Source organism: Opisthocomus hoazin, chromosome 5 (genome assembly GCF_030867145.1).
Source record: "Opisthocomus hoazin isolate bOpiHoa1 chromosome 5, bOpiHoa1.hap1, whole genome shotgun sequence".
NCBI classification, from domain to species: domain Eukaryota; kingdom Metazoa; phylum Chordata; class Aves; order Opisthocomiformes; family Opisthocomidae; genus Opisthocomus; species Opisthocomus hoazin.
This window is the reverse complement of record NC_134418.1, coordinates 47,839,339-47,865,116: the sequence shown is the minus strand read 5'-3', so window position 1 is coordinate 47,865,116 and position 25,778 is coordinate 47,839,339. Positions and strand designations below refer to the sequence as shown.

General features: G+C 44.1%; 2 protein-coding genes across 7 annotated transcripts in view; one reads left to right on the top strand and one right to left on the bottom strand.

The window, feature by feature from the left end:
* Positions 1 to 25,778, top strand: part of LRBA (LPS responsive beige-like anchor protein) — a 423,407-nt gene that overhangs the window by 217,342 nt on the left and 180,287 nt on the right. For 5 of the 6 annotated variants that reach the window (XM_075421117.1, XM_075421115.1, XM_075421113.1 and 2 more), the window contains 3 exons: positions 6,897 to 7,021; positions 14,399 to 14,545; positions 17,171 to 17,307. In XM_075421117.1, coding sequence (XP_075277232.1) covers positions 6,897 to 7,021; positions 14,399 to 14,545; positions 17,171 to 17,307 — 409 coding nt within the window. Of the gene's footprint in view, positions 1 to 6,896; positions 7,022 to 13,476; positions 13,534 to 14,398; positions 14,546 to 17,170; positions 17,308 to 25,778 lie in introns of those variants that run through there. The other variant, XM_075421116.1, reaches the window with a different exon arrangement.
* On the bottom strand, positions 21,148 to 22,433 carry MAB21L2 (mab-21 like 2). The gene has a single exon (XM_009942888.2). It carries the CDS (start codon positions 22,296 to 22,298, stop codon positions 21,219 to 21,221), a length of 1,080 nt encoding a protein of 359 aa, XP_009941190.2. The 5' UTR covers positions 22,299 to 22,433; the 3' UTR covers positions 21,148 to 21,218.

Sequence of the window (25,778 nt, the reverse complement as noted above, 5' to 3'; positions counted from 1 at the left end):
TCTGTGATTTATTTTACTGTGGCTGCAAAAATGCTTATGTGAATGCAACTGAGAGAGGGAGGGACACTAGAAGATCTTTAACTAGTTTTGCCATTGAAGAAGATGTAGGTAGCATTTCCAAAGATCGCAATGCACTTATCAGGAGTTAATGAATGTTTAACGTTCTGAACTAGATACATTATCAGTGAAGTGCTGTGAAATACACACAATGAGATAGAGTGTAGCTAGCCAAGTAATATTCTAGCAGCAACTTTGACTTAATACTGGTCAAACATTTTCCTGTGTGCTTTGGTAATACTGGCAAAGTTGGGAATTGGATCAGGAACCTGATTTACTGAAAAACAGTCATTTTTCCTACTGCATCAGTACTCCTCTTTATGTTTACCACATGGCAACACAAACACTTGTGCGTAGGATCTCTGCATGAAATGCTGAACCTGGTACTGCTGCTGAGTCAGTTGGCTTGCTTGTCAAGTTACATCTTCAGTGTTTGCTTTACCATCATTAAGCTCATTGTTTTATTTTCCAAAATATGTTAGATATTTTTGATCATGTTACAAATCAATAATACAGCGGGATGTGCACAAAACATTTTTCAGATTAGTACCTGTAGACCTGTAGCTAATTGTATTGATGTGCTCTGGTGTAACTTGTTTTTTTAGATCACAGTTTGTGAAAGCTCATTACAAGAATGTTGAAAGGTTTCAGAAAATGTTTTACTTGCTTTCTGAAATTGTGTTTTATCAAGTCAGTCAGTGGAACACACCTTGCATTTTATTGTTACATGCAAAATATGAGAAAGTTTAGTTAACATTCTGGACATCCAGCAGCATAAAAATGCAATGGATTTCAGTTTGCAAGATAAAGCAGTCTCTTTACATTACATGATGCCCTGCAGTCTGCTAGCAGTACATCAAGATTTCTACAGTACTTGCTAGAACTTCAGCACTTTTATCTTCAGATTGACAATCAAATGTGAATGCTTATTGCTTCTTTTTTTGGAGAAAAATGTTTGTGTCTTGCAGCAGATGTCTGGCTTGAGTTCTTGAAGTATTTTACATGGAAGCAAAAGTTATCTAGATGTAGAGTAACAAATGTTCCTGAACAGCATTAAAATAATCCAACGTATTTCTTCTTTAAAAATAGGCATCACTGTTAACGTTCTATGATTGCTCTTTTGTGTAATTTAGAAGTAGCATCAGATAATGTGCATTTTATGAGCCGTTGCAACAAAAGTGCTGAATAAATTAAAAGCAGAAGTTGTGGTAGGTTTGTAGTCAGTGACAGAGAAGTTGCAGAGCCACCTTCTTCCAGGTTTCCTTTCAAATCTGTGCTGTTGTTACTGATGAATAAGTAGTGTTGCTGCTCTGTGTTTGGTTGTCTATGAAACGACTTTAGCCTAGATCTCTGTGTTCAAGCATTTACACCTTAGAAATTGCCATCACTGATGGATTGCCTTGCTAATGGTCTTACCGGAGAGACCAAGTATTGATTAGTTTCGGAGGTTGACTTACCTGCTTAACTCTACAGTTAGAGTTCCAATGAGGAGTATGTCATCTGGAAATTTATCTTGGTATCTTCACGTAGGTTTAGGGCATGTGAATGAAATATGCTTGTGTCACGATCACCACCTGTGTTCTTGTTCTGTAGCCTGGGAGCAGCCTCTGCTTTCAGATGTGTCAGTGCAGTCACTTCTAGCAGGATGAATTTCATATTGACTAGTGTTTCATATCCATGTTTAATGTACATAAGTGCCATACAGCAGAGCAAGAACTGTTTTTCTCTAAAGAGTAAACTGTGCAAAGACTATAACGGCAGACACTGCTGGACTGAGTCTTCATAACAACACATTTTTCAAGGTCATACGCACTCTAGATTCTGTCTGCTTTTACGTTTGTTGCAATTGTCTTTCATGCCAGTGGGTTTTCTTGCCTTTAAGGCTAGATAGCCTTCTAGATAGATAAAGTCATCTAGCGCTCTAGTCATCCTCTGTCTCTGCAAATGATTTCTATAATGCTGTGCTGCTTTCACCTTTCTTTTCTTTTTTTCTCTTTTCTGTTCTGTGTTTGTTTATTTAGTACTTCACTAGTCTAAGGATCTGAATAGGTGCTTCTGCGGTGTGCTAAAATCCATTCTCAATTAACTGGCGGCCCAAGTACAACCCGGAGACCTCTCAGACTATTGCTTTTTGTAGGGTTTATATTTTCATTCCTCTTTGCCAGGTCGCATAGTCCCTTTTCTGTCCACACTAGTGTGCTGACTGCTTCTTTTCTGTGGTCGTAGAAGTAGCAGAATATCACAGAATTACAGAATGGTAGGGGTTGGAAGGGACCTTAGGGGAGAATCTAGTCCAACGCCCCCTGCTACAACAGGGTCACCTAGAGCAAGCTGTACAGGACAGCATCCAGGTGGGTCTTGAATATCTCCAGAGAAGGAGAATCCACAACCCTCTGGGCAGTTCCAGTGCTCTGTCACCCTCAAAGTAAAGAAGTTCTTCCTCGTATTCAGATGGAACTTCCTATGCTTCAGCTTGTGCCCGTTGTCCCTTGTCCTGTTGTTGGGCACCGCAGAGAAGAGTCTGGCCCCATCCTCCTGACACCCACCCTTAAGATATTTATAAGCATTTATAAAGTCCCCACTCAGCCTTCTCTTCCTCAGGCTAAACAAGCCCAGCTCCCTCAGCCTTTCCTCATAGGAGAGATGCTCCAGTCCCCTCATCATCCTTGTAGCCCTTCTCTGGACTCTCTCCAGTTGTCTCTCTTGAAGTGGGGAACCCAGAACTGGACACAGTACTCCAGACGTGGCCTCACTAGAGCAAAGCAGAGGGGGAGGAGGACCTCCCTCGACCTGCTGGCCACATTCTTCTTAGTGCACCCCAGGATCCCATTGGCCTTCTTGGCAGCAAGGACACACTGCTGGCTCATGGTCAACTTGTTGTCCACCAGCACTCCCAGGCCCCTCTCCGCAGAGCAGGTCCCGAGTCTGTACTGGTGCATGGGGTTGTTCCTCCCCAGCTGCAGGACCCTGCACTTGCCCTTGTTGAACCTCATCAGGTTCCTCTCTGCCCAACTCTCCAGCCTGTCCAGGTCTCGCTGAATGGCAGCACAGCCTTCCGGTGTATCTACCAATCCTCCCAGTTTGGTGTCATCAGCAAACTTGCTGAGGGTACACTCTGTCCCTTCATCCAGGTCATTGATGAAGAAGTTAAACAAAACTGGTACTGATCCTTGGGAACCCCACTAGTTACCGGCCTCCAACTAGACTGCGCCGCTGATCACAACCCTCTGAGTTCTGCCATTCAGCCAGTTCTCAGTCCACCTCTTGAAATACACAATGGATAAGGCATTACAAGAAGTAATTCTTCGGTACTTGTATGATCTTGTTGTTGTTCTCTGGGTGTACTGCTGAGTTTCAGTTTAAATCTCCTATAGGGTATGAGGACCAGTAAATAATTCCCATGCCTAAAATTCTTTTGCTATAACACCATAATAAAGCTAATACGCCAGTTGGTATGTTTGGTTTGCAATTGTATGAATCTTTGAAACTGGTAGGAAAAATAAGTTTCTTATTCTTGGAATGAAGATATGTGAGCATTTAAACTTCTTCCCATTTACCACTGTGAAGTGCCTTTTTTCTTTGCATGACACATTCGAAGTCCTGAGAATACAGCTTATATTGGCCATTCTGTATTTCATCTCATCTCTGTACAATTGTAACAGTCTAGTTAGTTACATGGGAATTGAGAGGAAAGTTTTGTCTCACTTCTGAGTACATAGCCTGGTAATTTGGGGAACTGTTTGAAAAATAATGCAATATAATGGTTATGTGATTTGAATGAAACATTTACTATCAAAGCTTTGTTTCTCTGCAGTCAGTATTGTTACCAAGGAACCAGTAATTACTGTGTATCATGTTAGAGGGGGCCCTGACAAATCCATGCAAATAATATGATTTATAATTCATAAATCCCCAACCCCCTGAGAAATGTTGCTTGTGCACTTACACTAATTGAGTACTTATGTTCATTGATCCAGTCCATATAGCACCTTTAGTCCATATGGCAGCCTTTATTGTAGGGCCGGAAACTTCCGTTGTGACATGTCCCCCGTAGTCGATGGCACTAGACTGTTCCCAAAATCTGCTTACTTGGCCCTTTTCTTCATAGTCCTTCAGCAGTCATTTCTGCCCGAATCAGAGCAATATGTCTGTCTACCCCTGGCTGTAGAGCCACAAAGTCTGCATGGTATAGCACTGCCTTTTGGGGATGGCACTGCAATGGTTAATCAATCTTACTAGTAAGCTAGTTGTTCTAGAGTATCTATATAGTATACTGGCTTATATTAGTGCTATTATAGATTTGTCCCAGTAGCTGCTCTTAAAAATGGCTCACTTGTAAGAATTAGACAACATAGATATTTATTTTTGGCTGTGCAGGTTTTTGCTGGATATTTGTCTGTGTGTAGAGAGCAGATTTTTTTTAATTTACCTCATAATACAGTGGTTGCCAATAGTTATAAATACGCAAATACACAGTCTAATAGTTGATATGTTGTTGTTTGTGAATAATCAGTGCACCGGTGAGGGAGATGGAATCCTATGCAAATTTCATATGTCAAACTGAAAATAGGGGACTAAAGATATATTATGTTTCAGGATGGTACTTTGTGCCTGATCATTGTTACCTATTTTTCTAATAATTTTAGCATAGCTTTGTAATGTGGTGTAATTGTTATCCAGAAGAATGGCATCACTTAATTCCATCAAAACTGTGGAAAGATAGATGAATGACAAATTAAAAATTTACCATCTTTGCATAATACTGTAGCACAGAATACAAGAAGGATGGATGGCAGAAAAGGTTAACAAATTTTAGTGGCTTCCATTAGCTTTTCATTGTCATATGTTTGTGGTGCTGACTGAAATAAGCTTTGTAGGAGATCTCAGTCCAGGGAACTAATTACTTGTGCCGATTGCCATACTGATGAATAGGCCCTCATTGTATCATTCCCCTGAAGACGAGGAGCAGTCTGTGATTCACGACTGCATCCTGGCTGATATTTGATAATAATTTTAACAGATAAATGTAGGAAGGCAGAATGATGAAGTGCCTATCCACGCTCTACGACTATCAAAGGCATGCACATAGCCAGCTGTGTTCTGCCTTTTTTCTATAATCACTAATGGAGAATTTTAAGTTATTAATCGACCTTTGAATAAACCCATATCTTTCTGGGTTTTACAGTTTTTGGTTGATTAATTGTTCTGAATTAACTGGATTTTATAATCAAAGCATTCAAATTTTAGCATTATTATAATACACACAAAATGTGAAAATAAGATGCTGGGGTGTTTAGTTCCAATACTTTGGTATTTTTCTGAAAGTAAGAAATCGGAAAGATGAAGAATAGCACTGCCTTTTCTTCAGTGTTAGAAAAAGGCATAGAATTTTAATGAAGGTAGGTGCAAAGACACTTTCCATTTTTATAAGATTATTTTCAGTCACAATTTTTAATGTCTACAAATTCTGTTTGAGAGTAGGGTTATGCAAATTATTCTGGCTGTCATTACTGTGTTTGTTTTAAACCTTGATTTACCTTAAATAAAACTCATTTCTGCCTTTAGACCTCAAAACTACGATTGTGGATGCCTAGTATTTTTAACATTGTGATCTCTGAATTAGTTGTGGCGATTCATTTGTCAGTGTTGACAGGTATACTTCGTATTAGCTCCTGGACCAGAAATGGAGTGTAGATGCATTTTCATATATTGTTTTAATACTAGCTATGTTAGTAAACAAAATCAGTGTTTTTTAATTTGAGCATACGGGTTTTCAGGCTATCATGGCTATTCTGTGCTTCAGGCATTTTCTGTTTGTTTATTTCCTATACATGAAATTGGCTTTTTTTTTTTTTTTGTACATTCTCTGGGTTAAAATAGTATTTTACAGTTTCATTCATTCCTAATCATCTAACAAGATAGTAACTGGCACTTATGTATGAACATATTAAAAAGATCTACATATATTTGGAGAATACAATGGAAAATAATGAACTTGATGTAACCTTTTCTTGATGTAATTTTTGAAGTTATGCCTTCAATATAGCAATTATTACACATCATAACATGTAGTTTTTAATTAAATGTAAAAACACAACTACATACACCAGAAATCCAATCTGATTTGTTCGAAAATAGATTGCTGTTTCACTCTCCTGGAATGGTTTATTTAAAAACAGTAAATGGAAAAGAAATGCATTTTCTTGTGTTGTTCTAAGCCTCAGGGGCTAAATGTAATGAATATTTTAAGAGATTATTTTAATTAAATTCCTGCACATCTAAACAAAGTAATATTTTATTATCACATACATAACCATGTTACTGAGGTATTCATTAAAGTTAACACTTTCTGGACCAAGAATTCCTGGTATGATTTACTGACCTTGTGCAAAAAGGCACAAATTAGGAAGAAAAATGAAGGGGGACAGACTTTGATTAATATAGGTAATGCTATACCATATTTATAATAGCCTTTTCCCTATTCTGGTTTATAAATGCAGTCACTGAGAAAGGTGCCCTGCTGAGGCTGAAATGAGGCTGAAATCGGAGCACATGCCACTAGAGTGTGGGGAAACTGATCACACTGTCAGCAATTCATTTCAAAATGATGTATTTAGTGCTCATTTCACCTTCCAAGAAAAAAGGGAAAGGAGTTCCTTAGACTGGAAGGTGATATTGTTATTTTCAAGGACATACCTAAGTAAAAGATTGCAGAAAGGGGGGAGGTTAAAAAAAAAAAAGCAAAAGCAGCACAAACAAGGAGAGCTTTATGCAGAAATTCAGTGCTACCATGCTGTTTGATAATTGCTAACATATGTGGCTCCTCTGTTTCATTGTAGTCGTCCTCGTGAGTTCTGGCGCCTTGACTACTGGGAAGATGACTTGCGGCGCCGGCGACGATTTGTGCGTAACCCCCTTGGATCGACACATCCTGAAGCGACGCTAAAAGCAGCCGGAGAACATGGTCAGTGTAAAATCTGCTTCTTGCCAATAGCAGCAGGTTATAGTATGTGGCAGTAAAGACTAGACCTTCATTCCTATAAGATGCTAGAAAATTGTCCCAAATGCCAAAGGCTTTTGTCGTTGCATTTCAGACACGTTCAGTACAAAGATAAACTGACCATTGCTTAATGTAAGCCACGTTGGCATTTGTTAAGCCTCTTCATTCCATCTTGGTTGAGCTGGCACGTTGTGCATACTTTGCGTACAATGATTATAGTTCTCACTAAGCAGAAGAGAAGTGGATGCAATTTTGCCATTAATCCCTGGACGCGCTTTCTTGTGAAAAATTACCTATTTATGCATTAGTAACTTCAGAGTAAGATCTTTCCTTTTCAGAAATCCAAAGCAAGTATTTCAGTTAGCCTTAGCGCGTATCTGCCTATGATTACAGATACACTGAAAGAAAAAGAACACTTCTAAAGCTCAACTGTATTCAAACCTATGCTTATGTTAAAGTCCTCAAGTTTTTCTGCAAGAACTTGGCGTGAAAGAAATAGTAACAAATGCTGAAACATGACATATTACTCGGGCAGCAAACGGTACTAACGCTGATTTCTACCCGATGATTTTAAAAAAGGAGATTGCATTTTTTAACAGTTTTTCCACCCTCCATTTTATTGTCAGGGATCACTCAACTACATGCTGCTGTGGCTGTTCTAGAGGAATGTATTTGCAAAACTAATGCAGTAATCAATTTGAGAATTCTATAATAAACAAAAAAGATAAACAAATAAACACACCCCCAAAGCTAGTGAACTTTGGACTTTAGTCTAGAATTTTACGTCTTTGCAATCTAATGAAGATACGTTAATGAGGTAGAAAACTCTTTCTTATATTTAAAAATAATTTGCTTATAATTAAAGCTGAGTACCCTTCATCTTGAAGGTACAAGTAAGGGCATAGAATAATTTAAATTTAGGTCTTTTTTTTTCAGTCTGTGAATTTCTGCATACATATATGTATAAGTACACGCACACATATTATATGTGAAGGCATAAGCTTTATGCTAATTTAAAATTATTAAGACTGTTACAGGAATATAGAACAACATCACTGTTGTAAAGTTAGTTTCCATCAGGCATCTTAACCTCTTGCACTCAGCCTTAAAGAGCCATTTCTGGAAGAAAATGTCTACAATATGTCAGCTGATACAATGCCAGATGTGACATCAGTCCTCTAAAATAAATGACCATACAGAGAATAGTCAATAAAGTGATCTGAAAGCGATGTTTGTAGAGCCCTACATCTTTGACTATAGAAACAGGAACAAGATGTAGAATTAATTAACCCACTTTTTGCTTTGGGGCTTGTTGTTCTTAATGCTGTGTGTTGTTTCTACACCATGGACTTCAAGGGCACAAGGTTTCTCTCTGTTTAGTAGTCCATGGATAAACAACAATTGCCCCTCTTTAATACTGTGTTTACTTTAAATTAAATAGGTCTTGTTACAGATTTATGTATTTACTCTTATTTTAATATTTAATCTGATTATTGTTTATCAAAATACTGAAAAAAAATTTATTTTTACTGCAAAATATTTAGAGCTCCTATCTATATTTGTGTAACTAATTCTTCCATAAGTAAACACACACTAACACAATTATTCATCTTTCATAGTAATGTGATATTTTCACTAAATCCATGCTGTATTTCAAGGGCTATGGTGCACAGTCCGTTCTTAATTGACGGGAGTACAATTTTGGTCAATACAAAAGCAGAGTGTATAAATGAAATAAAAGTAGCCTTATTTCATAGGTAGCTAACAGGCATAGCTGGTAGCTAAACCTGATGATTCAAATAGAGCTAATTATTTTCTGTCCGTCTTTCTGTTCAGAATTTGACATCCTAATAGGCTTCTATGATGTTGTTTTATTATGAATTTAAGTGCACACTGCCTTTATCTGTTGCCATTCTGTTTCCTTATCTATCCCAGTGAATATTCTAGTTTACCTGAAGTCATTATTTAATGTGATTTCTGAAAATACAGATAATTACTATCTGCCTAAGTGAGTGTGCATATGTATGCAACTGTCTTGTTCCAAGACCTTCCACTGGCAGGGTGTAAAATAGATGTCCAAAGTATAAATTCAAGTTCATCTGGAAACTATATATAATTTATAGCAATACAAAGGTTCTAGGTTTTTTTATGGTTTTGTGTTTGGATTTTTTGGTGTGGTGTTCGGGGGTTTGTGTTTTGTTGGGTTTTTTTTTTCTTTAAGTCTAGAAGGTACAGTTGTCAAAAAGGTCAACTGGAGTGGTCACTTTATTTCTTTCTGAATTTTGTTTGTAAATTTTTAATAATAACTATTTTTGGGTCATAAAATCCAATTCTTTTCAGATTTTTGGAACCAGACTTTCAGGCCCTTTTTTCATGGTGCAGATATCCTTAAAATTCACAGAATATTTGCCCCGATATTTTATGATTTCTTATCAATAATTCAGCATTAATTATTGTATTTTGATAAATTTTACATGTCTCTGAAGCAAAAGCATTTTAAAATAATGAATAAAAAGTTTCCTACTGCCTATTTAAGCTTTTCTCAAAATAAAACAGAGCAAAACCAAAACCTGAAATTGGGGGTAAGGGATTTTGCCAAAAGGGAGACAGGGGAAAACAAAGCATAAATAATGGAAAAGTACCGTTGCAGTAACCATGCTTGAAAGCATGGATTTTAGCATACTTTTCATTATTAGATACACATTATCAACTGCTTGGTGTCTTTCAAATAAAACCGGATATATTCTCCACCCCAGAGAGCTCACAGTCTAGGAAAGATCACAATTTGCAACTGTGAAAATTATTCAGAAACAATCAGAAGCCTTAATATTGTTCAGTGAAACCTGGAGAGAACAACAACAACAATCAGCTCTGTTGCAGCCTAGTTATGTGTCGTAGTAGCAAGAACCAATCTTTTCAAGGGATTGATTTGATTTGAAGGAGAACCTCTGGTGCAGAGATGGCAGAATAAATACCTGAAGACTAATGTTCTCTGTTCAGACAATCAATACCAGCCCCATGACTATACTTCTGGCTACCTTCTAGTTAAAAACAAATTTTTTAATTCTGACAATTTAATTGCCATTCCCAAGTTCACATCAACTTGCTTGGGAAAAAAAGGCTTTAGGTAATTTTTCGGGGGGGAAGATCCTTCCAAAATGCCTATTTATAAAAGTCAGTCTGGTAGTGTGGGAGAAGGAAAGAGAAGGTGAAGGTGGTTTTGTAGAGAAAGTTTTGGGGTGGAAAGAGTTAATTCTTTTCTGTTCTTCCTTTCACCCATTGTCTTAGAAATGAGACCAAAATACTTATGTAGGCGTGCAAGGGCAAAAAAATAGAACTTTAAACCTGTTGGTGTTTTTAGATTGACCCCCAAATACAATATTTTGTGAGAGCTGCTAGAAAATACCTTATTGAGCTTTTTAGCTAACTAGTGATTTGTTGTTTTTTATTGACGTTTGTCAAAAACTTGGGGAGGGGGGGGAGTTGAAAACGTTCTGTGGCATTGCTATCAAGGCAAGAGGCGGAGTTCAGAGCTTTGTGCCTGCAGGGGACTGGCAGCTGATCACCTACAGTATTGCAGTCGACCGATCAGTTTTCTTTGTCTCAACTCAAGGGATGAAAAATAAGTCTTCATATTTTAAAATACTGATGTGAAAGTGTTGGGGTTTTTTTCCATTGTTATCTTTTTAAACAAAGATGAAGACTAGAGGGAGGTTTCTGGGAATCCTTTTTTGAAAAATAGGAAGTAGGGTGTTTTTGATGCATCTTTTCCCTGAACTGCTTTTCTTGATGTATATACTAGACATTTAAAAAAAAAAAAAAAGTGATAGTAAGTATCTTCTGTATCAAGCTTTGCAATACTTTATTTTTTAAAAGGCTTTTAATAATTGTATTTCTCATGTAAGGTTAAATTATAGACAAACAATATAAAATAATCTGTCATTCTATGAATGCCTTAAGCTTGTTCGGTAACATCAGCTAACTATTATTTTTACACCGAAGTGTTCCGGAGATTTAACTGGAATCAATAAGACTCTCTGCAGATGCAGAGATCCACGTGCAAAAAGCTACTTGAAGAAACTGGGTCTTACAGAGCAGTTTGGGAAGGATTGCATGGAATTACACCAATGAATTATAATAATGAAATTGCTGTGCTAGATAAATACTCTGCCAGCAGGCTGCTATGTCCTGTGCAATACATAGGCCGTGCCTTGAGGCCTTGATCTTGAAAAAGTGTATGTGGAAGTGTGCTGAAGATCTGCAGGATTGGAGCCAGAAGCTGCAGTCACACCAAGAATAGGCAGGCCTGGCAGATGACAGAGCAGGGTTTGGGACCTGAAATAAGAAATCCAGTGTAATATACCTATACATGTATATGGAAACTGAATATTGTCACGCGATGTCGTGCTCCGTCATGTGTGTCTCTGATCAATAAATATAGAAAGAGGACTAGATTGTGGTCTACCTACACAAGTGCATTTATCTACAGAAAAATAGGTGAATCCGTGTGGAATGTAATCGGTTCTATACAGGTACTCGTGTGAGCGTGTGTGTGTTGGTTGCAGGTGGAGTGCTTTATTCAAGACAGTACAATCTGCAAAAAAGCAGATTCTGGTTCAGTGAGAGGTCTTACTGTCTCTGCAGATGTGTAGACAAGCTCTTCATCTTCCTGTGCCTGTGTGGATACACATTTCATGCATGTCGGGATAAAGTGGATAACTAACGTGATACGCAAAGAGATGACAAAAATTTATAAAAATGGACTAAAATAACTTATGGTCTAAAATCTTTTATCGAAAAGGGCAGTTACACAAGATGTATGGTTTGGAGTCAGTATAATATTATTAGTTGGGGAAAGAAATAAAACCTAAAGGAGTGATGAAGATGAGGCAGGAGGTGTATGTTTCTGTTACCTAGTCTTCTTTGGCTTGGAAGTTACCGTACTGATTTGATTTTTGCGTAATGGTAGATGAGAAGAAAGACTGAAGGATATACTAGTATTTTGGACAAGTTGTGGGTAAGCTGTGCTAAGTATGATCTTGGCTCTCAATTCAATCTTAAATGACAATAGGTAGAAGGCTGGTTGGAAATAGCATCTTCAGTATAAAACAAATAGGTTGTAGTGAAGGAAGCAAAAATGGCATCTATGTTCAGTGCAGATAGGGTTTTTGAAACAAGAAATACAGTTTGTGTGTATTGAAAAAGAAAAAAAATCTTTGACTGTATCCCTGGGGTGGTCTAGTTCTGTTTTACCTTGTTTGATCTTCAAGAGAATGCTAGTAGGCCACTGAGTAAATACTACATGTGGTGTACATTAGTATACTGTTGGTAATTTTACTGCTGCTAACTTAAAATCCTCAAGGGGGAGTTAATTACAGGAAAACCTTTCTAAATATCAGCTGCATATTTTCCATGACAAGGTTTTCAGCTCCCATTGAATAGCTCCAGAATCCAAGTTGTTATTATTTACATGAGCATGTTTTAGAAGAAAGTAAAATTTGTGTTTGTACAATCCAGTTAAAACTTTGCAGTAATTTATTTTCTAAAGCTTACTTACAAGTGGCAGTTGTTGATTGGGGAGAAAGGATCATGCATAAATTGCATTTTATTTTATATGGCAAGTTAAATTTTCTTTTCTTTGCATTTTTTGTTTGGTTGGTTTTGTTTTGGGGCTCGGGGGGAGTGTTGTTTGGCTTTTTTGTAAGCTCAAGGCCTAAACTAAAACCGGGGCATTTGGTGGTTTGGGGTTTTTTGTTTGTTTGTGTTTCCTTTTTAGTTTTCATTCAATTGAAAGGTTTATTATTTGCAATTTATGTGCATATATTTACTTAAACAATTTAAACTTTATATATTGCCACCGGGGAATTGCCGCCTTCTGTAAATGTTTGCAGATTAACATATTTTTCAAGCAAGCCAGTGGAACTGGCAGCAGCCGCAGAAAGCAGAGCGCGATGGGTTGAAGTTGGTCGGTCCTGATGTGTTTGGTGAATGTTTTTCAAACACGGCTGTGTCACGGGCGTTCTCAATCTGCTTTTTAAGAAATAGTATTTTTATTTTCAGCAGAAAAAAACCCCTCCCAGTCACCACATACACTGCTGGTTTTTTGGCTTTCCCCACAGCAAGTGGTAACCTACATGTGGAGTGAGCGATCACCTCTTTTTTTGTTGTTTTTTGTTTGCTTGGTTGGTTTGTTTTCCTGCTGCTGCTTTGAGTTTGTAATTTAAATAAAATGGATTTCGACCTGTCGTTGCCGAGAGGAGAAGAGGAGCGCTGCCGGGTAGCGCTGGCGGCCGGGGCCGCCGCCCGCTCTGCCGGGGCCGCGGCGCCTGGGCCCGCCCGGTTACCGGCGCGGTGTGAAACGTGCGCTCTGGGTCAAAAGCGCAGTTTGTTTACTTCCGTTCCGAAAACTCAGATGTGAGCACAGAAATGGCCTTTCTAAGGACTGGGTACTGTGTCGTGGTCCCTCTTGGACGCAGGTGCGCGCTTTTCTCGGCCTTCAACCGTGATCCCCCCCCACCGCTCGCCCAGGCTGCCGAGGCGCGGTGCGCGCTTCTCTGCCTCACGAAATCCACGCATCGCTCCTGGCCGACGGGAGCGGCAGGGACCCGGTGGCGCGGGAGGCCGCTCGTTCGCCTTCCCCGCTCCCGGGGAGCTCGGTCCGCCCCCGGGGGATTCCCCCCCCGGGCCGCCGCCGCCTCCCGCTGCCCTGCGCCGCGAAAGCCCCCGCCCCAGGCGGCGTGGAGCGGAGGCGCTGCCGGGCGCAGCGTGCCCGGCTTGTGCCGTCGTGCGGGCCGAGCCCTGGGGGCCGCTGCCCCCCCGGCTTGCCTCTCCTGCCCCCTTTCCCCAGCCGCCGGGGGTTCGCCGGGCCGAGCGCGGCCGCCGGGCTGCCGAGAGGGCCTCCGCGTTGTGGCGGTGGGGCGAGCTCGTCTCCGTCGCGGCGGCGGTCCGTTGCCTGGCAGGGAAGCTGCCTCTGCCTGCTGCTGCCGGAGCAAGCAGCTGCTCGGACCCCGGGTTTGAGAGCCAGGTCAACACCTCAGGCAGCTGGGACCTGCTTCCAGCAGGAGAACTCGACTTCCGAGGGAAGGCTGCGAGGGGAGAGGGTCTGTTGTATCCTTTTCCCCTCTTTCATAAACACTTGGAGCGGAGTTAAATGCTGCAGAGCGCTCTGGATAATTTTGAGCAGGCTTAATAGGATTAAAACTAGATGTGTCCTAACATTAGAGGTACTTCCCACAGCTAGAAAACAGTTTTCTTCCTGAACTTTCATTAAATAAAAAAAGAAAAATTACACTGTTGCCTCTGAGACCTGACGGACAGCAATGTATCTCTCTCTCATTTCAGCTCCTGATGAGGATGTACTTGTTAAAGGAAAGCAATCCATCAAGAGTCAAGTTTTAGGAAACCAGAACTCGGAAAGTGAGATTCTCTTGGAAGGCGATGACGATATTATGTCATTCATGGAGGAAAGAGAAGTGGAGAACTTAACGGGTAACTTCAACTCTCTAATTTTCTCCTCAGCTTCTTTACTATTTAAGTTCCCATCTCCCTTGCTCTGTAGTGAAGCATGTTTTGGGATGCATACTGATAAATTGTTCCTTCCCATAACTGGGTCATTGGGTCATCTGGTGCTGAGGGTTTACTTGAGGAGAGTTGTGCATTTTCTTTCTCTGGCTTTTATGACCTTCTTGCTTCTGCAGTAGATGTCTGTATTCTAGGAAACCTTCCTTAGTGAAAGTAGCTCTACCTTCAAAAGGGTTTATTTTCTTTGTTTTTTACCTCGTTCCACTCCTCGAATCATTAGACCTGGTGGACAGTTAGGCAATTTGTCTGTAATTAAAGGCTTTGGAGAGCTTTAATTTTTTTCCCAAGTTTACAGAATTGTACGTAATGGTTATTTACTGGGATTTGCAGGATCTCTACACTCACTGGACTTAACTCCCTCTGTCATTCCCCCATTGAAGTCCCTTCTTCACAGAACATAGTCTTATTAGACTTCACTTCTTTTTTTCTGCAAAAGTAGTACTTGAGATCTTTGAACTTAATTAACTTTTACTCAGTCGCATGCTTAGTCACAGCATCTTTGCTGTTGTTGCAATCTGAGTTGAGTGGGTCCATTTCTGTACAGTTCAAAATGTAAAAACAGTAACTACCTTGGTTCAGGGACTGGGAGTTATCAAGAGTCTCTATTGTTATTTGAGGAATCTGTGTTTTACAGGGCAAATACAAACTTCTCTGTGTTCTTCTGCTTTCTCAACTGGTATCCCATGTACATTTACTTTAGAGTAAAATGTCCTTTCCTGGGTAATTCTGGTTCCCTGAGAATCTAGTAGTATAAGCTTACATTGATACGTATCATACATAAGGTAATTCAGTGAAATTACTGGAAGTGATTATTTATTGGCAGTTTGCTTATCCCTGAACTGCATTCCACTGTTGTTTTTTTTTTTAAAAAAAAGCGAAGTTAAAAATGCAGCATAATGAAAAAAGAAAACCTGCACAGGAAGAGTGGAGTAGAATGAAGTAAAGGAAGAATAATGCAGTGGCATTTTCTGTATGTGAATCTTTTTTTCCCTTTCCACCATGAGCTTCCTTCTCAACAGCCTTCTCTGTGTTTCCTTCTATTTTATTATTCATCCATTGCTTCAAGTAATACATTCGTACTGTAATAGAGGTGAAAGTGGAGTTTAATTATATAATCTTGACAATGGCAATAGGATTAAGAAGTAATCCTCACTAATAAAGTGGTGTGGGTTAGAAATGAAGTGGAAATTGTCAGGGGTCTTCCACAAGACCTGGACTGCCCCAGCTTCTGCAGCTGTCTGCTTGCCCTGTAATTGAATGTCTGCGAGTGATTGAAAAAATGTTATTTCTCCTCTGGATTACATGCTAATGTACAGAGGGCAAAGGGAGACAGCAAAAGAACACATAGCTGCTTATTTCGTCCATTTGTGGGAGTGAGCTTTGGGAAATCATGGCAGTTCCGCAGCTATCTCATGCCCATCTGCAAACACAATGTATTTGTACGTTGGGAATAGAGGGCAAAGCTGCTCTGATCTCAGCAGAGCATCTCTTCTTTTGTCCTAGTGGCACACATTGAGATTGATGTGAGATTAAGGACCATCACCCTCCTAACAATCGATGGAAATGACAATTCATCTGAATTTTTTGTCAGTTATTCTCACGTTGATTACCTGAATGTGTGTACCTCATTTATAGATGCTTTATTAAAATTGTCTATGTCACTTCCGTATCTTCCACTGTTTTATGAAAGTCAGATAATACTGTAGCCAAGTAACTTAATTTCCTTACTTCTTAATCAGCTGGATGACAAACCTAACTTGTTTTCTTTCTGTATGTGTTAGTTTATATAATAGGTTCTACATTGTTAGATCTATGCTGAACCTATTGTTTTCAGTAGTAGCCTGATTTGTTCCTTTGATAAACCCTGTGGAGATGTGATTGTTCCAATAAAAATTCATTCAGTTGGAAACCAACCCTCCAGCTGTTTACTCCCACAGTCCCTGAGCTACACTAACACTGCATGGAATCCTTGAACAATATTTAACATGGAATCAAAAGCATCTTTAAAACATTTTACTTCAGGCTCTATAACATTGCGTAAGCTTAACAATAGATTTCTAGCATCCAGGGGGGAACACTTTACAGTGAGACAACTCTGAGCCTTGACTGCTATGTCATCTTCCTGGAAAGCTGTCAAAACTCTCCAGTACCTAAAGAACACATCTGACAGTAAGATTTCAAGTGTTCTTGTGTGTACTCTTTATATTGCGTATGACAGAAGGTATGCAACTCTCGAACTTTCTCAAAAAGAAAATGCATCTGAGTAAAAACTGTATACTGCCATGCTAAAGCCAGCTCTGGCACATGTAATAAATGCATCAGTTTGCAATTGTAGCTGCTTCAATGTCGGCAGCACAGAGACACTGCAAATCTGTTACATATGTCCTTTTCTGGGATAAAGAGTTTTGCTTTTTAAGGAAGAACTACACTCTTTGCTTTATTTATTTTAATGTCCTAGGCTTGAAAAGCAAATAATTTGCACCCATGCTCTTTTCTGTTTTGAATATTGTTGGTGTTTTCACTCTTTGGCAGGTCCAGTTGCTCTAAGCACACTAGCTCAGCTTGTGGCACCCTCAGTAGTAGTGAAAGGCACTCTTTCCATCACTCTTTCTGAGCTCTACTTTGAGGTGGATGAAGAAGATCCCGGTTTTAAGAAAATCGACCCAAAGGTAAGAGATAATTGACCCTGAGCTCTGAGAGATGATGACAAATTACCCAAGACCTTTAATTCTTCATTCGAATTCCTTTACCTCTGTTGGTCCACAGTGTTCCTGCTTTCGTAAGTTTGTGACTGTCCATAGATGTTACTGAGCTTATAGAATCATTTTGGTTGGAAAAGACCTGTAAGATCATCAGGTCCAACCATCAACCCAACACCACCATGTCTGCTAAACCATGTCCTGAAGTGCCACGTCTACACGTTTTTTGAACACCTACGGGGATGGTGACTCCACCAGTTCCCTGAGCAGCCTGTTCATGTAGGTGACACCTACCTTCCTTCTCCTTTTTCTAAACCCCTCCAGTTCGACCCTACTTGAATGTTAATTAGCTTGCTGCGAATAAAGCTCCAGGGAGGGCATCTTAAATAAAGACATCTTGAATCACAGGCATGTGTGAGTACTGGAAAGTTCAACGAGGCTTTTAGCCCAAATGCTTTGTTTTACTTTCCTATTTTTATAGAATGCCAGTGTAACATAGCATTGAACTTCCTACACTCGTAAGTTTTCAGTACTTCTGTATCATATTATTCTATAACAGATTTTACAGGGCCTGTTGTTATTTATTGTGCCTAAGCAGAAAACATAATTGCCCTCTTAAAATGGGTTTCTGAACTGACTTGCTAATTTCCACAAACTTTATTTCCTCCGAGTTACTTGATTACTAGTCTTTTGTTTAAAATTAGTAACCTTCAGTGAAATTCCTATTTCAAAGGCAGTATATTGTGCAATTAGCTTAATAAGGTTGCACTTGAATGTTTTCTACAGTATTACAGCAACATTTCAGAGTATGACATGGTAAATATTGTTGCATCCCAGTTTAAGCACAGTGATGGCTCTTGGTTTTTTAAATATCTGCTTAATATTAAGCAAGGTAATACTTTATTTGTGAGGGGGGAAAAGTCACTGGAAGAAGTAGTGGTTTTCTACTTGTCTGTAGAGAGTACCTTGTGTGTTAAGCGCCAGTTCAGTTCTTTGTTCTTATGGAGTAAATTGCTCTTGTCTGTACTAAAAATGGCATCAGTGGGTCTGAAAGCTGGGATTATCAAATCCTATCAGGGAATAAATTTATTTAGAAAAACAACATTCTAAAATTCTTAGAACTAGAATTTAATGTAAGTAATTAACTAGAATTGTGATTTTTATGTGATACCATAAATAACATTTAACTTTCTTTTGGTCCTGACCTATTTTTAAAATATTTTTGAAATTGTCTAAAGCATGAGATAAGTTTTAAAATTTTGAAATGCTTACTCCTTCCATAGTGTTTCTTTTAAAACATTTAATGGTAAAAAGAATATAAATATAAAATGTAATATAATATATAATATAAAATATAGCAGTTTGTTACTGTATTACATTTTCCATCTAAAATGTTCTGCTCTGTATTGCATTAGCATGAGATAAGTCTTACACATCTGCATTATTCTGCATTTTTGTTTTCCATGTTTAGCACGTACGATGTTTGAGTACAGTTACTAATTCTTACCATTCCTGCTACGTGTTTTATGGGGACACTGACATACAACATATATTCGGCTTGCTTTCTTTTCTCCTGTTTTTGAGTATTTGATAGTGGTGGTTTTCTTAACTGTGGGTAGGCATGCTGGTTTGATTTGACTATATCTTTATTCTGTATCTGAGTGATTTTATTTGGGTTCCTACAAAAGAAGGAGTTGGTTACATGAAGTATATGAATATACATGATACACGAATATCTTACATTCTGCTCGTGATGATACTTTAGCTGGAGATCTTAAAAGAAAAAAAAAAAGACCTTTTGTAATGTCTCTTGTGAATGGGGGGGGCGGGCTACAAACCAAATCCGAGTATTCTTATTTTGAAACAAATAAGTTTACAACGCAGCTTTCTTTGGAGCATTAACGCATCCCTGCCCCACCCTCTGCGTGAGTACTGTACTTTGATAGTGGTGACTGGAGCCGCTGTAGAAAATGCCCATTGGAAAAAAAAGAAAATCCTAGTCCGTTGTTAGCTAGGAAGGCGTGTTTAATTAGCGAGGCTTCATCTGTTTGATAAATTTGAGTTCATTGTATATTTGTCTAAACTACTGAAAAGAAAACATTGTGACAAGGTCCTGAAGAAAAAGCCTGCCGCAGAGACAGCATCAGCCGCGATAAGATCAGAGTTTGTGCTTGGCTCGGGCTGTGTGCGGGAGGAAGGGGCTGCCCGCGGACGGAGCCCGGTGAGCCCGGGCGGGCGCGGGGAAGGCGCTGCGGTGCCTCCGCCGGGAACCCGTGAAGGGCGGCTGCCCGGTGCCGGGCTGCTGCCGGGCTCGCTCCTTTCCGTTTGCGCTTCAAGACAGCGGCAGCTCGGATCCCCACGGCTGTTTCTTTCCGGACCCGTCAACAAACAAACAAACGGAAGCGGTCCGTTGGGCCAAGAACTTAGATTTTTAAACCTGCCCCCGAAATGACACGGAAACTTGTTCGAAATGCTCCGACCCGGCTTTGATGTCTTTCGGGCGGCTCGAGCAGATAATGCTAACGTTTCTAGACCTTAGAAATGCTTTCCGGATAAAAATCTTGCGAGTATTTCTAAATCGTCCTGAGCAAACCTAAAGCGAAGTCGCTACAGCACGAAATGGGAGGAACTGGGCAGAGCTCGGCTTTGGGAGAGGGGGCCCGGACGGGGCCGGAGAGCGGCCGGTGTCAGTGCCGGGTCGGGCCGTCTCTGTACGGGTTGTTGGTCTGCTCGTCTGGCTACGCGTTTACGCTGTGGTGCGATTTTATGCTGTACTTAAAAATCCGGGGAAAACAAATGTTTGTTTAAAAAAATATCGACCGGTTGCTCTAAAGTGCATTAATTATTCAGGGTAGATCTGTACTTCTTTCCTATCAAAGTCAAACGGTTACCGTATTCACTCCGGGAAGTGAAAGCAAATAGTGATGAGTTTTTAAAACAAAATACGAGTGCTGGAGATTTACTGGGGAAAAAAAAGAAAGAAGACTAAAAGGAAAAGAAAAAAAAAAAAATAAAGGTGATGACCGTAGGGTAGGAAACGGCATGCTCTAATTCTGTCTAAATTCTGGCGAGCTGCTGCGTGACGCCCCATATATTCCCGAGATGTAGAGGGGAAGCTTAAAGTCGTAGAAATATAGCAGATGTTGTCACATGCTGAACTACGGGATATATAAGATTTTTTTCTCTTAGATGCACTATTTTTATAGAAACTAGAGGGAAGTTTAGAAGACGTCAGTGAATATGCTTCGGCCAGGTGTCGCGTTTAGACTATCTTTGTACCTCGTGTTTCCGTTTCTTTTGAAAAATTTTCCGAGGTTCAGAAAGAATCTGCTTCCCTGAATTTAAGAACCATTCACGAAAAGTCAGCGTAAAGTTAAAGTAATATTTTTATTACTATTTGCAACAAGTCCGTTGTGGGGCACATAATCTGACCTTGGCACCGACATACATTTAACATCAGTAAAATTTTCTTTAAAGGGAGATTTTTACATATAGTTAAATAATTTTTCACTTGGTGACAACATTCAGGCAAACGAGAGAATAAGAAAAGTACTATACAGGGATTGGAAAAAATGTACCTTTCGGGTTTCATTTTGAGGTTGCGAAAGTCCGATCGCTTCTCTTTTTGTGACTTTTTAAAAATTCACACTGGAGGGCCGGAGGAGAGGCTCTTCCCTTCTTCCGCGCAAGGCGGTGAGAGTTCGCGCCGGGAAAACCGCCTGCGAGTTTTTAAACTCGCCGAGCTGCGGGGGGGGGGGGGGGGGGCGGGGGGGCGCGTTGCTTTCGCCGCCTCTTTCTGTCGTCGTTTGCGTTAAATAAAAAGTTTTTGAGACGCCGTTGTTGTTTACGGAGGGCGCGTTTTGCGCGCGGGGGTGTTAACCCTATAGCTTGTCGAGACTTTTGGGATTGGTGAGGATTTCTCTGGCGAGCCTCCAGGTCTGTTTGGCGGCGCTCTCCAGGGCCGAGTGGGGCTTGCCCTGAAAGAGGTCTAGGTTGGGGAGGAAGTAGTGGGGGCAGCGCCGGCACTGCAGGCAGGAGATGAGCTGCAGGAGGATGCCGTTCAGCCGGTCGCCCAGGCACGCCTCGTCCCAGTCGGTCTCCCGCGGGTGCTTCTCACACTCGTACAGCAGCAGCGTCTTCATGTGGTAGTTGTTGAGGGGCTGCCCGGGCAGCTCCAGGTGCCGGTCGCGCAGCGTCTTGAGCACCGAGAGGCACTTGTTCCTGCAGCCGCCCATCAGCAGCCGGTTCTCGGCCTCGCCGAACTGCAGCACCCACGCGTCGCTCTCGGCCGAGCTCTGCTTGCCCGTCAGCGAGTAGCACTCCTTGGAGAGGAGGTTGAAGCCCTCCGCCTTCACCTCGGCCACCCGGTTGGGGCCGGGCCAGGGGATGTGGGGCATGGGCCACTGCGCCGCGCTGCGGGGCCAGATCCCCGTGCACTTGAAGGCGGGCGTGATCTGCACAACGTACCGCTCCCGGATGCGGAGCTTCACCTCGCTGGTGTCCGCGATCATCTTCACCACGTCCCGGTAGCTGCACTTGTCTACGGCCTGGGCCACCAGCGTCTGGAAGCGGGAGCGGATCTTGCGGGCGGACAGGTAGCCCGAGGCGGTGATGAACTCCACCCAGAGGGACATGCTGCGCTTGCGGCCGTCGCTCAGCTTGAGCACGGCGCAGCCCGGCAGGGAGCCGTCGTCCACGAAGTTGAAGACGCCCATCTGGTTGAGGTAGAGCACCACCTCGAACTCGGTGGGCGAGATCACCTCCAGCCCCTCGTAGCGGGCGTCGATCTCGCTCAGGGAGCTGATGAAGCGCGGCTCCTGCACCTCCACCTCCTTCAGCACGTCCGACACCACCTTGCACACCTCCCGGATGGTCTTGGCGATGGCCGCCTTGCGAGCCTGGCAGCGCTCCGTGTAGTATTTGTTGAGCTGGTAGACCAGCTTGGCCTGCGCGGCGATCATGTTGGGGCACAGGTCCGGGCTGTACACCGGGCTCTCGCAGTACGTTGAGGGATCCAATGCTTTAGCGGTGGCTGCAGCTTTGCGGAGGGCACCGGCCGAGCAGCAGGCTCCCACCCCCTCTGGGAAGAAGGCGGCAGCGGCGCGCCGGCGGGAGCAATTAAAAAAAAAAAAATCGGGGAGGAGGACGGAGCACAAAGGAGCGAAGCCCGGCGCGGAGGAGGAGAGCGAGCCGCACCGAGCGGGGCGGTGCGGGCTGGGCGGCGGCGGTGCCGGAGCGGCGGGCGGCCCCCGCGGGCTCCCGGAGCGCGAAGTTTTGGGTGGCGGCGGGGGCAGGGAGGTCTGCGCTGCCCCTACCCTCAGGCGCCCAGCCCCCAGCGCAGCGACAAAAATGCCGTTTCAATAGTTCGTGGAAAAAACAAACAAACACCAAAACAAAACAAAAAAAAAAAAAAAAACCAAAACAGAACACAAAAACCCCAGCAAATTTCCCCAGGACTTGCAGAAGGTCCCCGCAGAGAAGCCGGTCGGCGGCGAAGTTTGAAACCGCACACGATACGAGAGGAGGAGAAGAATGCGAGCAATGCCCAGAGCGGAGGAGTGAGCTCTGTGCCTGTCTGTCTGTCTGCCCTTCTCTCTCTCTCTCTCTCAGTCCGTGGCACCGCCAGAGACGTGCGTGAGTTTGGCGGCCGCTGGCTCGGACTGTCAGGGGGTGTTGCTGATTTCCCTTTTCCTGCTGGAGGCGTTGTCTGAGCCCGGCTCTGCGGCTCTCGCTATCTCTGCGCGCAGACGTGCGCGCTCGGTCTGTGCTCTCTCATTCCTGTCCTGCCGCTCTCTATGGATCGGTTGGATGTATTTGTACGGAGGTTGGCTGGCTGGTGAGGTTTTTTGTCTTTGCACAGACTGTGTTTTATCCTGAGCGGGAGGAGGGTGTAGCCGCCGTGCCCGGGATGTCTTCTCCTCCCCCTCCCCACCCCTGGAAGCGCGCGCCGAGGCTCTCGCTTCCCGCGCCTCTCCGCCGCGTGCCCGTCTCTCCCCGGCGGTGCCGGCGGGCCCTGTAGTTTATGAATGGGGCCGGGGCCCGCGCGGGGGGCGGAGCCCCGCCTCCTACAATCGCCGCCGAGCTGTCAGCGGCGCGGCCAATCGCGGCGGGCGGCAGATGCGGCCTGCGCGGGGGCGCGCCCGCGCGCTCACTTCTGCCCCCTCCCTGGCGGCGGGGCGGGGGCGCCCCGTCCGCTCCGTGCTGGGGGGCCGGCGGCTGTCAGCGTCCCGCGACCCGGCGCGGCGCGGGGAGAAGCCGTGGCGGCTGGGTGAAGGGCGAGGGGAGCTCGGGGCTCCCTCCGCTCGCTGCGAGGGGGCCCGGCGGCAGCGCCGGGGTGCGGGGGGAAGCGGGGAGAGGCGCGTGCCGGTGCTTCGCCGCAGGCATAAATCCCCTTTCGATGATGCTGGGCCGAAGTGGGTGAGGCGAGATCGTCACCGGAGCAGAACTGCACACCTTGGTTTAGCGCCCTCAGTCAGTGCCGTAGTCGCATTAATTTAGATAAATCCCGTGCCATAAAGTTCTGCTCATCCTCCTAAAGCGTAGGACTGAGTTATTCGAAAGCAAACGATATTTTACGCGCGTTTGTGTTAATACGAATATTGAATGATTTGGATGTAAAACTGCGGCTACGTTAACGTCGTTTCAGAAGGAGCAGCTCGCTGGCAGCGCCGTAACCCTGCGGGCGGTGCCTGCTGCCCAGCAACACGGAGCTGGGCTCAGGCTGGCGGGAAGGTGCGTGGTCCCGGGCCGAGGGTGCGTGCTGCCGCAGTGGCTTGGCCCTCCCCGGGGCCGGGCCGTCCCGCGGCGGGCACCGGCCGGCGGGGCCGCGGGGCCCTGCTGCGCTGGGGCGGCTCCCTCGGGGCCGCTCCTGCATGCGGAGCCTCGTCTGAGCCGGCTCGCAGCGGTTGGGCTCGGTGCCTCGTTCTTTCCTCCTTTCGCTGCAGCTGGCGGATTTTAATACAGAAAATATTGCCGTCTGTTTTCCGTGTGCGCTGAAATTCGAAACGTGTCTTGCGCCGGTCGTACCGCTGCGTGCTGGAAGAAGTCAGTACGGCCGTGCCCGGCGTCGGCGGGGCTCCGCTCTCCCTGAGGAGAGAGAGGGTCGGCTCGGTGTTTCTCCCGCTGCCGCCGGGGCTGGGCTGGGGCACTCCGCCTTCGGTGTCAGGGGTCCCCGCCGGGCTGGGCGCGGCCCCGCCGGGAGGGAGACGAGCCCAGGGAAGGCTCCGAGAAGAGCAGGTTCGAAGCGTGGAGGAGAGGTGACAGGCTGCGACGGGGCCAGAGCTGCTCTCGCGGTCTCTAGGCGTCCCGGGGGTGCGCGGAAGGAGCAGGGCTCCCCGCCCCGGGGCGCGGGTAAGCGTCGGCGGGCCTGCCCCTTTCCCCGGGCCGCGGCCGGACCCGCTGCGGGCGGTCAGAGCCGGGCGGCGCCGGGTGGGTGCCGTCTGCTGGAGCTTCAGCTGGCCGGGCGCAGCTGCGGGGGTCCTGCGCCTTGTCTGCGGCCGGCGGCACGGCCGCTGAGGGCTGGGCGTCCCGCCCGCAGCCGGGCTGGCACTGCTGCCCGGTCCGGCGAGGAGTCCCGCACGTCGCCGGCGGGCAAGGGTGGCTGCGCGGGGTTTCTCCGCTTGCGGCAGAGAGTGGGCAGCCGGGGGCCGTCCCGCGTCCGGAGCCGTCAGGCGGCCTGGAGCGGGGGGCCGCGTTGTCGTGTTTTCAGGGTAAAAACACAAGAAGCAGACGATTCCCCTCCCTCCCTCTCTCCCCCGGTAAGGTGACTAATGATGAAGCGTTACTAGCGTTCAGATTTAAAACAATTCATTACCAATTTTCCTGTCTGAGGTTGAAGCTCTAGTAAATAATAAATCAGTTAAAAGTCGACTTTAATTTATTGTCCCAGCGCTAATTAGAAACATCGTTTAAGCAATAAACTTAAACGCTTCCAGCAAATAATGCATGTGAAACCCCTGTCTCCCGTGTCTGGGCGTTTGTGGCTGCGCTGCTTTAAGACCAGCTTCATCTGTGGCGGAATTTGCTCTCGCCGGGATGAATAATTGAAGGAGGAGTAGGATCCGAGGAGGCTATAATTGAAGAGCCCTTGTCACCTCTGCTGTTATGTATGTTAGTGCAGAAGTCCATCAGCAGCTCCTTGACGGTGTGTAAAACGGAGTGGCGGCCCCTCCAGCAGCGGGAGATACTGTATTCCATTAAAGAGACCGTGTGCGTGTGTGTGCCGCAGAGAGGGAAACTCTCGGGCTAAAAGCCACTTGAAGTCTGCAGACCGATTGATCTGTATTCTCTCGTTATAATCCGTCTCATCATACTTGAGTTAATGAGGCAGGGGCGGGGGTGATCTGATGGTCCTTGACAAATTCATTAGGGAGGCTGCGGGACATTTTATTTGACTGTTAAACATCGTGTTTGTTTGGTTTAAGCGCTGCCAACATCAGCAT

What these genes read in the sequence shown, in the direction of transcription:
- MAB21L2 (XM_009942888.2), bottom strand. Translation starts at nt 22,298, where the DNA reads ATGATCGCCGCGCAGGCCAAGCTGGTCTACCAGCTCAACAAATACTAC.